This window comes from Nyctereutes procyonoides, unplaced genomic scaffold, assembly GCF_905146905.1.
Source record: "Nyctereutes procyonoides isolate TBG_1078 unplaced genomic scaffold, NYPRO_anot_genome, whole genome shotgun sequence".
In the NCBI taxonomy this organism is placed as follows: domain Eukaryota; kingdom Metazoa; phylum Chordata; class Mammalia; order Carnivora; family Canidae; genus Nyctereutes; species Nyctereutes procyonoides.
The window spans coordinates 1,795,214-1,808,948 of NW_026575043.1; the positions used below are offsets into that span (position 1 = coordinate 1,795,214).

The window sequence follows — 13,735 nt, forward strand, 5'->3', positions numbered from 1 at the left end:
CGGTTTTACGAAGATGACTGTGTCCACTGCTGAGAAGAGGGCTTTCAGAGCCGGCAGTGAGGCTCCAACCTGATAGCCGGAGGCCAGCCTGGCAGCGCCCCAGACAGGCCCCAGATGGTTAAGGAGAAAAACTGGGTACCCTGCTCCCTGCCCCAACTAATAAATATCATGCCTCCTAGTTAACAACAATCAATAAAGGAAACCCTAACCCGGGGGTGGCAGCGCTTTCTCTTCTCTCTCAAGGTGCCTGCTCTCATGTCGGGAGATTGTACTTTTTGCTTTAATAAACTGCCCCACTTGTGTCACTGCTGTGCTGTGTGTCTGTCCTGGAGTTCCTTCTCGTGACCAAGAGCCTGTGGTGATGCCTTCAGGTCTGGCTGAGCCAAGGCTCCAGGGCCCCGGAGTACCCCCAGTTCACCAGGCAATAAAACTAAGAGGTACAGAAGTGGATACAGGAAAGTAAGTTTCCCTCTCTCTTTCCAGCTCTTCCAGGACCAGGGCCTCCATTTTGAGAGTCACAAATTTTATTATGGAAAACTCTGGATCACTCAAGCTGTTTGGTGTCAGACACCCAAATTCTCAAAATATTCATAAACCAGGATGTCAATTTATTAATTTACAGATAGGAATGTAAGTACCAAGTGGGTCAGATAAGGGGGCAAGGAGGTTTAAAGTGTAACCACTATTTCCTAATTTGCTCTTCCCCATTTAGAAATATTTGTCTAAAAAACTACCATCTTTGTATAGAAAAAAATAGGCCTTTCTAGTTTTATGTTGCTAGAGAAACACTGAAATCCTAAATTCCATATGACCACTTCCCCATTGAATTTAGAGTCCTTTTATTCTTTTATTACTACCCTTCTTAATATATGTGTATGTGTGTGTGTGTGTGTATATATATATATATATATATATATATATATATTTTTTTTTTTTTTTTTTACTTATGAGAGACACAGAGAGGCAGAAACAGGGTCCCTGCAGGGAGCCCGATGGGGAATTCAATCCCAGGACCCCAGAATCAGGTCCTGAGCCAAAGGCAAATGCTCAACCACTGAGCCACCCAGGTACCCCTCATTACTATCTTTCTTTAGTGGAAATTACAACCGTTTAACATGCAGAATATTATTTCTTGCACTTGATTGTTTCCTGGTGGTGTCTTGGGAAATGCCTTAATTTACACAGGAACTGGACAGATCACATTTGAAATTTAAACCACTGATCTTTTCAACAATGGAAAGCTTCCAGGCCCTGCAGTTGTAGAACTGGCTCTTAATTTGGGTTTTTCTACTCACTGTATTATCTCAAGGGAAATTATTTCATTTCTATTTGCATCAGTTTCACTAAATGTAAAGCAAAATGGGGATACTAATATTCAGCTCAAAGGGTCATGGAAATCACTGGACAGATATAGTGTTTGGCAAACAATAAGCACTCAAGAAATACCTTATTGTTAAAAAAAACCTACTACAATTTGGCTATGCATTAATTTTTTTTAATTCAACAATTTATTGAACATCTACTATGCACCATATTCTCTTAACATCTTTGCAAATGTTATTACTCTTACAGAAGGCTTTCCTCCACTCCTTCCTTGCTTGACCACTCCTGTTTTCATTTTGCTGCCTAGGTGTCAAAATTACCCAGGAAGTTCTCCCTGAAACCCCTTTATACGCTCTGGCATCAGGCTCAGGGCTTCCGTGGCAGTACCACCGCAACACTAAGCACAGTACTGTGTGGTGACTTTTTGCATTTCACTTTGGCTTCTGATGACAGAGAATGCTTCTCTTTGGTCCTGACCTGTTCTTGCTTGGCAAAGAGAAAGCACAGATACAGTTTTTTTTTTTTTTTTATTTGCTGTTAACCAAATAAAACGGGGCAGGAATAGTTGAGCAGAGGGAAAGACAGCAATACAGCATGGTAACATAGAATTTCATGCAATTCAGTGTGACAGCCATCTAATTTGTCTTCCTTCTTCAACTCTTGCCCTCCCCAGATGGCTGATTGCTTGCCCCCCTACCCCCACTTAGAATGTGTTCTCTGTTGGAACGCTAATGGTATCCCATCACTTTCAGAGAAAAATTACAGCTTGGAGGGTCTTCCATTTCCTGGCCCTTGGCTTTCTCTGCAATCCTATCGCTGTCACTCTTATCCATCTTCTTTCCAGTGTTGGACCCTGGCTCACGGGTGCCAGCGTGTCCCGGTGGTCGCCCCAGAGACCCAGACCCCAGACAGGCAGATGCAATTAGCAAGAGGGTTTATTGAACGTTTGCGCAAACGGGCTCTCCGCCTCCGAGGAGGAAAAGAGCCCCGATTAGCAATTACAGGGATCTTTTAAAAGGCAAAAGGAAAGAAACTGCCTAAAGACAAAAGAACCGTGGGAGTCGCATGGCATCCAGGTTGATTTCGGGGAGGGTCAACATGAACTTGATATTCAGGGACATTCCAATCAGGGTGTGTGGGGGGAAATGGTTTTCTTATTGAGAACAGAATGCTTTTAGTTGCTAAAGTTTCAGGAAGACGCCTGGATGGGCTGCCTCTGGATTAGGGCTGGCCCTACTTACAAGGGGGGAAGTTTCTTCACCAGTTTAGCCACTTCTGCGGCCTTATTCCCTATTCTTCCTCAGCGAGCCAAACACATTTTCACCTCCTGTCTGCTGGAGTGCTTTCCTTGCATATTGACATCTCTTGTTCCTTTATTTCATTAAGTGCTCTGCTCAGATGCCATCTCATCATGAAGGATTTCCCTCACCAGCCTATCTAAATGGCACCCACTTTTACTTGTTAACTTAAGGCCCCTCCTCACATAAATCTGTGTATTTTCTACTTCTCCCCCCCACCCTGACCCAACCATAATATCAAGTTGGTGACAGTAAAAACTTTGTAAAAAAAAAAAAAAAAAATTTGTTTGCTCCTGTGCGCTAAGCAATTGGACAATGCTCAGCATTAGAAAGAGTAAAAATGGGAATAAAACTGTGTAGAAACAAAATTGTCTGTGTATGGTTTGCCTATGTAGAAAACCCAAAAAATAGAGCCATATTACATGAATTAATGAGAGCTTAGCAAGGTTGCTGGATCTAAACATCAAGTTTAGCTAAAAACAGAAACTGCAGTAATTAAAAAAAAAATACCATGAAAATAGCATAAAAACATCTGAAGTCCCTAGGAAATATTAATAAAAGACATTTATGGAGAAAATTATAAAACTTTATTGAAAGACATTTAAAAAGGCTAAATAAATGGAGAACTATATCATGTTCATGGATTGGAAGACTCAACATTGTAATTAGTCTACAAATTCAATACAAATCCAATAAAAATTCCAACATTTTAATTTTGTTTTAGAACTTGTCCATCTAATTCTAAAAGTTGTACAGGAGAGCAAATGGCTAAGAATAGCCAAGATATTCCCAAGGAAGAAAAACTTGGTGGTGATTTTTTTTTTTTTTTTTTTTTGGAGGTGGGATTTGTCCTGAGATAGCAAGATCTTTTCTTAAGTTGTAGTACCCAGGCTTGTATAGTATTGCCACAAGGCTAGACAAATTGGCCAGTGAGTCACCCACATGTGTAGACTTCATTTATGAAAGAGCTGGTGTTATAGATCAGTGGGAAAGAATTAAGTCATTCATAGAGTGGTGCTGGGACAACCACCACTTATCCATATGGAAAAAAAAAAAAAACATTCAACTGAACTATCTCATACTTTTCACAAAAATCAGTTCAGAGCAGACTAAAACCAAATGTGAAAAGCAAGACTATAAAATGTCTACAATGCAGTAAAGAATAGCTCTATAACTTTGGGTAGGAAATCCCCTACCACCAAGCTAATTTGTATTCAGCTTAATAAGATATTTTTTAAAACCAGTTTCTTCCAGGAGAGAGTTGATAATCCACAACATTTTACAAGTTTCAAACTCCCCTCCCCCAAAAGTCAACAGTCTTCGGTTGCTGTTTTAAAAAGGCAGAGTTCTCAGTAGGGGTGGATGTTTCACAAGAGATGTGTAAGATCTTTTTGCAGGTCAACTCCAGCATGTTAGAAAGACGCTAAAACTCTCAGATTACAAAAGGGATGATCTGCAAACTAGGAGCAGGAACCTTGGCTCTTTTGAGCAACACCATGTTGATGTCATCACCAGAAAGCCTGAGTATTTTAGGAGGCCCAAGGCCACATCAAAACTATTTCAGGAAGTCAGGTATATGCTGATGGCATCAGGAAAGAAGACAAAGTTTTGCTTCTCCACGATGTAAGGCTTCTAAGCCAAAGTGGCTAAATTATGTGAATGTCAGAGAATCCCTCCTGGGAACCAAGAATAATCTTCAAACACAAGGATAGAAGATTTCATCTTCCCCCATTTCAATCCAGCTTCTGAGACATTCTGTTAGTGGTATTTGCACTTTGCATGAAAGAAAAGACAACAACAATGTGTCTTGTAGGCTAACAACAGAAATTTGAAAAAAAAAATTCTACATTTTTATAAAACTTGATTAAAGAAAAATAGTATTTCAAACAGTATAGTCACTAGAAGGACAGCGCTATCAAAAAAGTACCCTTTACTTGGCATCCCCACCACCTTCTGCTTTCTGTGACTGGGCTGCAGAAGCATCTAAGTTCTTCGCAGCGTTGTTGCCATCCTTGCCACCCTCTGCTTTGCCCTTTCTCCTTCTGGGCAGCTTCTCTCCTTTCTTGGCAGGGGTCTTTTTAGGCCTGGGTTCTGGTTTTGGAGGAGCCGGTTTAGCAGACAACCGTGCTGATCTCCTCTGTGGCTCATCCTTCACCTTCCCTTTGTCACCTTTAGCATCTCCTTTTGCCTTTCTCTTGGGCATGGTGGCAGCAGCGCTCGGCAGGTAGCTCTGTCAGTCCAGGGAAGGGGTGGTTTCTGTCTCCTTCCCACTGCTCCTAGAAAGATTTCTTTCACAAACACAGAAAAGTATAAACCATGATGGGAAAGACTGACAAATTTAACTACATTAAGATTCAAATTTGACTATGTTAAAATGAATAATTTGTGTAAATCAAAGATACTATAAAAAAGTAAAAAAGGTAAGTTGCAAGCTGGACAAAGATATTCGTAACATATATGACTGACGAGGGATTTGAATCCAGAATATATAATGAATTTCTACAGATCCATGACAAAAGGACAAAAGGAAAATTTTAAACAGTGAGCAGAAGTGTTAACAAGTACTTTTTAGAAGAAGCACGAATGGTGAATAAACACAAAAAAGTACTCTTAAAATGCATACTAACATTTCACACCCATTAAACTAGCGGAAACTAAATTGACAAAATCAAGGGCTCAGTAGATGTGTAACAATGAAAACACCAAATACTGCTTGGATGTGTGTTTATGTGTATACAAATTAGTGTATTAAATTTGAAAACATACTGAAAAGCAATTTCACTTCTGGGTATTTCCTAGAGGAATTCTTAGAAATGTGCACAGGAAAGAAAACCCTACAAGAATGTTTATGGCAAATCTGTAATTTCAAAACACACCACCACCCATCAGCCTTCAATGATAGAATAGGTAAATATGTTTAGTTGCATCTATGCAAGGGAATGCTATTCAGCAGCAGAAATGAGTAGATTACAGTGACACGCAAAAACAGAGATGAATCTCAAGAACATAATGTTGAGCAAAAATGACAGGTTGCAAAATATGTACAGTATAGGTCCATTTACAAGTACAAAAGTAAATGACATGTTTAGGCTACAAGCAAATAGTAAAACTAAAAAGAAAAACATGGGATAAAGATAAAAATCGAAACAGTCACAGCAAAAGGAATTGAGAAAGGGATGGCAGTTGGAGTGTAAAAAGGTCCAGAGAAAGGGGTGGGGGTAGCATTCTCTCCCTTGAATTGAGGGTGGGGTGGAGGAGGAGTGACATGGCTGGTGTACTATTCTCTAGATTCTACACAGAGTCATTTTATGTATCTGCTCAAGAATTAATAAAAATTACTTTAAAAAAGTACATAGCCCAAAGCACAGGTTCAAGGATATACAGAATGGAAAGTGATTTGAGTTTAGGTAATTAGGGCCTAGGCCTATGGCTGGCATTCACAAGCACTGTGTGAACTTTTTTAAAGCTTTACGCTAGGACTAGCTACTCACACTTCTGTCCCACCCTTGAAAACATTTCCTGGGGAATTCTGTAACCTATGCCCTGTCCCATTCCACCATGTTTTATTTTAAGAAAAAAAAATTATCTTGTCCCTAAACTGCTCCAGAGTATTGTTTTGTTGTTTTGTTTTTGCTGGACCTCAGTATCTAAATACATAAAGGGCAAACATGATCCTTGAGCAAACTTGGTTTTGATATTTATGTTCCTTGGCTAACAAAAATGATCACCTACAAATGGTGCGAAAACATCAAACTATCTATTTTTCTCCTCAGTTTTTCACCATGACTAGAATTACTGGAAATGTTGCATTTTTCCTTCCTTCTTGTGCAATAGAGGGAGAAGTGTATTAGTATAAAGACGAAAAGAAGAAGCAAAGTGCCTTGAATCAGTCAGTACTTCCCTCGGTACCTTATAAGAAACTTTGGGAACTGAGATTGAAACTGAGAGGAGAAACAGTTCTATGCTCATGCTGAACAGCAATTCACTGAAAAGCTAATGTGAAATTAGCTGGACCCTTCTAATCCCTTACTGTGTTCTTCCTTTGCCTCTAAATAATCAAAATTACTGAGGGCCGAAAAGTCCCTGTTGCCACAGATACACACTGCAGTTCAACTGACCCAGTAGACTCAACCTGCTCTCTCCTGAGGACATGCTTCCCTAGACATTTTGTGAATTTATGCCTGATTTATTCCCTTTTTTTCTCTCTCCCAAATGTACCACTAAAGAAATGTGTAAGCGATTCTTAGAGAACAAAAGTTTTGTTTTTTTTTAATCCAAATTCTGACACAAAAAAGAAAATACTTTATAAAGAAAGTAATTGAGAAGGATGCCAGAAATCACATAGGTCAACTCTGGGTATGGTAAAGGTGTGCCCAGAAAGGAACAGGTAGGAAAAGACAGCTGTTCTTATGAGGAAGGAACCAACGTTGCAAGATATTTTATGGCATGAAAATCATTTGGTCTCCTATTAGGGTAACTTGGTTTACATCCACTGCCCTGGTGCGATTATTAATAATGTCCCCATTCACTCTCAAAAGTGTGCCAATGTGAATAAAAAATGATAATGTCACTGTAAACATTCTGCATATATTTTTAGAGGCCTTTTCATTACCAGAGGATGAGAGAGGAGACCAAAGGGTGAGCTTTTCTTCTAGGACACACTTCCCTAAAGAATGGACACTTCATACCATTCTCCTTCCATCTCACTCCAAAACTGTGTGTCTTAGCCCATGTCCTGGTGTGGGAACGCTCACAGTCTGTTTCGTGGGCTCAGTCTTCTTCATGTTAGATCCCTTGCAGTCCGTCCCAAGCAGGGGGGCCGTGATCGCCACATGTCAAAGGCCGAAACACAGCAGGTAACAATAAAGATAAATTCAAGGAAAACAGGCCACCAGCTAGATGCTGTATCTGAGTATATGAAATGGATTAGTTCCTTGAAACTCACCTTGCAGAAGCTTATCAGGAGACCACAGGCTGACTCTCCAGAGACCTTGCAAATCAGGAGACAGATACACAAATAAGGAAAAAGGGCCAGTGGAATAAAGTGATTTCATTTCCATGAAGGCCAAAGATAGATGAGTAGGGAGGGTTCTCACCACCCAGTGGTGTTAACTGCATAGAAATTATTGGTGGTGGAGGGCCAGGGATTTTTTAGGATAATGAGACTAATTTGTATGAACTATAATTGTAGATAGATGACATTGTGCAGTTAACAAAACTCAACTGTATACAGTGAAGCCTAAATAAATAATGGACTTCCATCAATTGTAACAGATGTATCCCATGAGTGCAAGCTGTTATTAATAAGAGACTAATAATAGAACCTACGTCCTGCTCAATTTGTCAAAAAGCTAAAACTGCTCTTAAAAAATAAAGTCTAGGGATCCCTGGGTGGCGCAGCGGTTTGGCGCCTGCCTTTGGCCCAGGGCGTGATCCTGGAGACCCAGGATTGAATCCCACATCGGGCTCCTGGTGCATGGAGCCTGCTTCTCCCTCTGCCTGTGTCTCTGCCTCTCTCTCTCACTGTGTGCCTATCATAAAAAAAAATATATATATATAAAGTCTACTAATTTAAAAAAAACTATTTTAAGAATTAAAAAAAAGAAGTGACAATTTGTTAGGCAATAAAATATAGAAGTCATAGGATTACAAATATTCCATCATACATGTGAGAGAAAATAAATATTATAAACTGGCAGACAAATCACATAAGTAATTTTATAACTTTGGGAATACAGAGATAGGACTTTCAATACTATCACCAGGGCAAGAAATTATCAAGACATGGCAACAATTTTTAAAGTTTTAGGAACTTAACAATTCCCCTTTGTTAAAATAACACATCCAAGGACAGAATTATATTAACAGAGAACAGAACAAACAAAATAGTTCATGAAAGTGTTGAATCATTCATTTTCACGTTGTAAAGAATCAGACTGAAATTCTTAAGAAAGCTCACAATTCAACTCTTCATTTAACCAGACTGCTTGTTCTATAATGTGGAAAGGTATCTTTCCCTCAGCAGCCTCAAGGGAGAGGGAACATCTGCCCCGTACTTTTTTAAAAATATTTTTGTTAGCTATGAAGACTTGTATTTTTCATTAGAAACAGACCCATGAAGTTTAAATTAACCGGCAGAAGTAGCTTCAAAGACCTAAAAGTCAAATAAGAAGCAAATAATCTATTTCATCTGCAACAGAAATATGCAAATGAGGAGTAAAATGAGGAGATGCAGGGTACTACAGTTTTCTGTGAGGTTAACTGGTGGAAATTTTCCAAACTGTGGCAAAAAAATATAATATATATATATATATATATATATTATATATATCGTCAATCTCAGTCCCCAAAAGTGAGCTGAATTTGTCCCCACCCAGCCCCCACCCAAATTCATCGGTTGAAGTTCTAACCCCTAGGACCTCAGACTGTGCCTATATTTGGAGATAGGGCCTTTAGAAAGATAGTTAAGGAAAAATGAGGTCATAAGGGTGGGCCCTAATAATAGTAGATTAGAACACAGACAACACAGAGGGGTGACCGTGTGTAGAGGTAGCAAGAGGGTGACCATGTGCAAGCTAAGGAGAGAAAGGCCTCAGAAGGCCTTTATGGACAAAAGCTGCCACCATCTTGATGACTGACTTCCAGACTTTAGGACTATGAGAAAATAAACTTCCATTGCTTGTCATACGCGGTCAGTAGCACTTTTGTTACAGCAGTCCTGGCACCGACCAACACAGGAGAATAGAGCGTAAAGACCTTAGTGGCCTGCGACACATCTTGGATTAGGTTCATTCTGAGGTTTTGCATAGCTCTCAAAATCCTTTTCCTGTTTTTTTTTTTTTTTTCTCTTTCACTGTAAGCTTGTCTCCAGTATCCCTGGAGCAAATCCTACCTCATCCAATACACACACACCCCTCCATTTCCAGCAACCATGTACAAGGCACATTTAAGCAGCATTCTTCTGCTCCCTTGACTGTTACTGACCTGGATCTCAGGGAGATAGTTCTAACTTGGGTTCTAGTCTCAATCCCACCCCAAAGTCAGAAGGCCACCTTCTTCTCTCTGCACCTTGGGGTCGGAGGGAAAACCTGGAAGAAGACTGCTAACACCAAGGTTAGGAAAGAGAGAATAAAGGACATAGCACAATTAAATAAAAAATTGTACATGCAGGGTGTGGTGTGCCACAGGAGCAAGAGCTCACATGGTGTCAGCCATTACCTAGAGCCTTTTTGTTCTCCACCTTCCAAATGAATTATCAGCCAAGGTGGGCAGCCTTAGCTTCCATTTGGCATTGAGTGAGGGAGGCAGGGAGGGAAGGGTAGTAGGAGAAGGTAAGAACAAGCAGGGTGTCTCAAAGGGTAGGGCTGCTTCTGCATCTTGCCAGAATACACCTGGTTTGAAGAAAAGCAGAGAGCCACAGGCTTCCAGTGAAACTGTCCCCCGTCTGCAACTAGTTGGCTTGGGGCACACATGGTCTCCCAGGTAAGGTACTCCTGCCCACTGGCATCCCAGAAGGACGGGAGAGGACAAATCGGCCAACATCTCCCACATTCCTGAGACCCGTGCCTCCTTTCAGGGCACCTCGTTCACTCACTTGTATTTCTGAGTGATACAGGAGAGATTTCAAATGAAAATGTCTTGGGTACATTTCTATTGAGCACATGCCAAAGCTTATTATCTTGCTAACAAGGAAATTAAAAAGATGACAAAAGCAAAGGTTTTGGGATGCCTGGGTGGCTCAGCAGTTGAGTGCCTGCCTTCCATCCAGGGCAAGATCCTGGTGTCCCAGTACAGAGTCCCACATCGGGGTCCCTGCATGGAGCCCGCTTCTCTCTCTGCCTGTGTCTCTGCCTCTTTCTCTTTCTGTGTCTCGCGTGAATAAATAAATAAAAACTTCAAAAAAAAAAAAAAAAGCAAGGGTTTTTGGAATAGGTATGAAAATGGAGGAAGAAGAGGGACCTGGGGAGGGAGAAAGAAAAAAAGAGTGAAAGAAAGAAACAGCTCATTCGATAAAGATTGCCCTTTCTTTTTTATATTATGGCCGTAAAAACACCGCATTCATAGCAATCATTTCAGGGAACCTAGAGCAATGGGATCTGAGAGACCAGGCTTGGCTAACCCCTAAAAATAGCAGTAGTAGTAGCAGCGGTAATAAAAATAATACAAGTATTAATTGTAGTAATAATTCATCTAGGAGGGAAATCCCGAGGATATACCTGAAGCTGTCCAGTGGAATGTTAATACTTCTGCACCAGAAAAGCCTTTGACGGATCCCATTAACACGGAAGCAGGCCATGTATGGCAAAACAGAGGTAGAGGCCAAAACACTGGGGCTCAAGACCTGATTTTAAACGGGGGCTACCAGGTACTTTTCTCAAGCTTCAGGGCAATATGCGGAATCCAGCTGGTCCGTTTCTTAACTTTGGGATGGTTTTCTTTCTTTTGGCGGGGAAAGCAGAAGGCCACGATGAAGGTAGCCCGAGGCGCAGCGAGGGAGAAGGCGGGGAGAGGACCTGCCCGCCGCGGCCCTGCCGCTCACGTCCTTCCAAGTGCTCCCCCGCCCCCGGTGCTGCCCCGGCGTCCCCACCGGGCTGTAAGCTCAGGAAGCCAGCGCCGGCACCCCGCCCCCCCTGTCGTGCCCTGGTCTCCCCCCACCCCCGGTCGTGCCCCAGCGTCCCCGCGGGGCTGTGGGCTCGGGGACCCAGCGCCGGCACCCCGCCCCCCCGGGCCAGCGGCGGTGCCGTTACTCTGGAGAGGCGGGCCAGGCGGGCCCTCACGGCGACCCGGCTCGACTGCGGAGGCCCCAGCACCCGAGAGTTGGGGGACCTCCCCACGCACCCAGGCGCGCCCCGAGGCCTCCGCCGCTTACCCGAGTCCGCGACCCTCCGGGAGGCGAGGGCGCCCAGCTGCGGCCCGGGCCGCGCGGGTGCCCTCGGCTGGGGCAGGGCGGGCACGGGCCGTGGGGCGGAGGCGAGACGCGTGCGGCGGGCCCCGCCGGGGACAGGAAGGTGACCGGCGGCGAGGAACCGCTTCCGGGACTGCGGGCAGCCAGCTACCTCGCGTCGGGGCAGGGGAGAGCCGTCTCTCCCCTCGCGAGACGTCAGGCCGCCGCCCGGGCCGCGGGACCCCGACCCGCCTGGGGCGGCGCCGCCTCAGTACTATGGCCCGGCGACAGGACCACCAAAGGCTGGGGAGCGTATTTCTGAAGACGTGGTATTTTTAGAAATTACAAAAAACAAAATTTTGAAGAATGAACTGCAAAACGGAGCACACCTGTTTCCGCCCGGTTTCGAACCGGGGACCTTTCGCGTGTGAGGCGAACGTGATAACCACTACACTACGGAAACCAGCCGCGAGAGACCTTCCCTCGAAGGTAGTTCTCCCTGCGGAACACGCCCCGCGCTCGCTCTCCTCCGTTCCCCCCTGCAGCCGAGCTTCGTTCGCGGGTGCGTCGGTGCTCGGACCTTGAGCGCTCGCACCTGACAAGGCGGTAAGACGCGCAGATCGAGTCCTTCCAGAGTACATACCTGAGGCCAGAGCCTTAACAATTCACTCTCAAAATGGCCAGACGGAGGGAAACTAGAGAGACTACGATCTTCACGAGTTTCGACCGGAATGGGCATGCCCCGGGACGGCGCACACTCAGCGGCCGAGCCGCGGCATCAGCTCTGCAGTGGCGTGGTGATCCCCGCTGTGGCAAAAGCGGAGGCTTTCTCGCTGCGGAGAACTTGCAGGAGACTCCCTCTGCCCGAGGTCTGGAACCCTGCGTTGCTCGTCGACGAGGCGTGGAGGGAAGAGTAAAACGAAAGTGCGCACTCCGAGCCAGCCAGGAGTCGAACCTGGAATCTTCTGATCCGTAGTCAGACGCGTTATCCATTGCGCCACTGGCCCCGCATGGGAAAGAGGGGGCGCCTGCAGGTCTTCGTGAGGACTCGGTTCCGGCGGGTCCCGATGCCAGGCGTTCGCGCTCTGGTCGCGCTCCAGCCGCCGCGAGGTCGGTCCGGGGCAGCCACCTGCTCGCCGCCCGCAATCCCTCTTCATCCACGCGTTCGCGCCCCAACCTGTGTCACCCACCGTTCAAGGCTCTGGAAGCGGAGCCTGGAAGAAAACAGGTGTGATCCCTGCCCATCGAGGAGATTACAACCGTGAGTCACTAAATAAGTAAAATAATTATGATAAGCACTTGGAGGAAAATAAACCGGGAAGTCTAGGAAAGCCCAGCGGAGTCGGGGATCAACGATAGAGAAACGCGGCCACCGGAGGAAGGAGCCATTGGAACGCTGGAGATCAGGGCGGAAGCCAGGACGTACCCGTGCGCGCAGGCGACCCCCGCGAGGGCTCTGCGTGTGACCTGCAGGAAATTGGAAGTCGTTGGGGGATGGCGTGATCGGACATGCTTTCTTGTCTCTCCTCCAGTCGTTAAAAAATTTCCATCTCAGTATTTACTAAGCAAGACTCGGTGCTAAGCACCTGCTCTGCCTGTGCTTCTACCGCTGGGCCCCACAGCACAGCATCTGACACCTGCAAATGGAGCATCATCAGCCCGGACACACAGGAACGCTCACGGGTTTGCCTTCTCAAATAAGCATCTCTATTCTCTTACGTGTGCGGTTCAGCCTCTGTATTCCTGAGGAGTCAGCGTTATCTCCATGCCTGGGTTGAGCGTTGTAAAGTTTAGGGCTGTTCACAGAGAGAGTAAAACTGCCTGACGTGGAGAACATACGCGCTGAGTTTAGAAAATACTTGCTTTCAGCTCGTAAGATTGCAGCAGCCCTTAAGAAGAATATGCATCTTGCTACTCTTTTCTGCATAAGTCAAAGTACACCTCGTTAGGAATTCCACATACACACACACGCCCATGGTAGAACAGGGGACTTCTGACGGGGTTTTGTCCTTGTACCCCTAGGGCACTTTGGTGGTTATTGATTGCTTCACAGAATAATACTTTTAAATATAAAGAAAAAATAACGTAAGATTTCAAGGGGAAATCAATTATATTGAAATATGTTGTCAAAGTATTAAAATGGAATATATGGTAATATTTGTGCTCCTTTATTAATGCACTAAACGACAATATACAGCAGGAGGTCTAATAAGTACTGTAATTTCAAAGC

General features: G+C 44.3%; 1 protein-coding gene and 2 non-coding genes across 8 annotated transcripts; all 3 read right to left on the minus strand.

Annotated features, from left to right (window-relative positions):
• Nucleotides 1-3,411: 3,411 nt before the first annotated feature.
• HMGN4 (high mobility group nucleosomal binding domain 4) lies at nucleotides 3,412-12,195 on the minus strand. Of its 6 annotated transcripts, none has more exons than XM_055322139.1 (3): nucleotides 11,491-11,710; nucleotides 7,310-7,611; nucleotides 3,412-4,909 (listed from the first exon to the last, which is right to left on the minus strand). In XM_055322139.1, exon 3 carries the CDS (start codon nucleotides 4,822-4,824, stop codon nucleotides 4,552-4,554), a length of 273 nt encoding a protein of 90 aa, XP_055178114.1. In that variant the 5' UTR covers nucleotides 4,825-4,909; nucleotides 7,310-7,611; nucleotides 11,491-11,710; the 3' UTR covers nucleotides 3,412-4,551. The 6 variants fall into 6 exon arrangements, 5 of the variants coding, with proteins under 5 accessions (XP_055178114.1, XP_055178115.1, XP_055178117.1 ...); XM_055322140.1 differs by having other exon boundaries at nucleotides 7,567-7,611; nucleotides 11,491-11,709; XM_055322142.1 differs by lacking the exon at nucleotides 11,491-11,710 and adding an exon at nucleotides 10,838-11,174 and having other exon boundaries at nucleotides 7,567-7,611.
• On the minus strand, nucleotides 11,896-11,968 carry TRNAV-CAC (transfer RNA valine (anticodon CAC)). Its single transcript has one exon. It is a non-coding gene; the product is annotated as a tRNA-Val (tRNA).
• Nucleotides 12,196-12,439: 244 nt separating the features above from the next.
• On the minus strand, nucleotides 12,440-12,512 carry TRNAR-ACG (transfer RNA arginine (anticodon ACG)). Its single transcript has one exon. It is a non-coding gene; the product is annotated as a tRNA-Arg (tRNA).
• Between the last annotated feature and the right edge of the window lie 1,223 nt (nucleotides 12,513-13,735).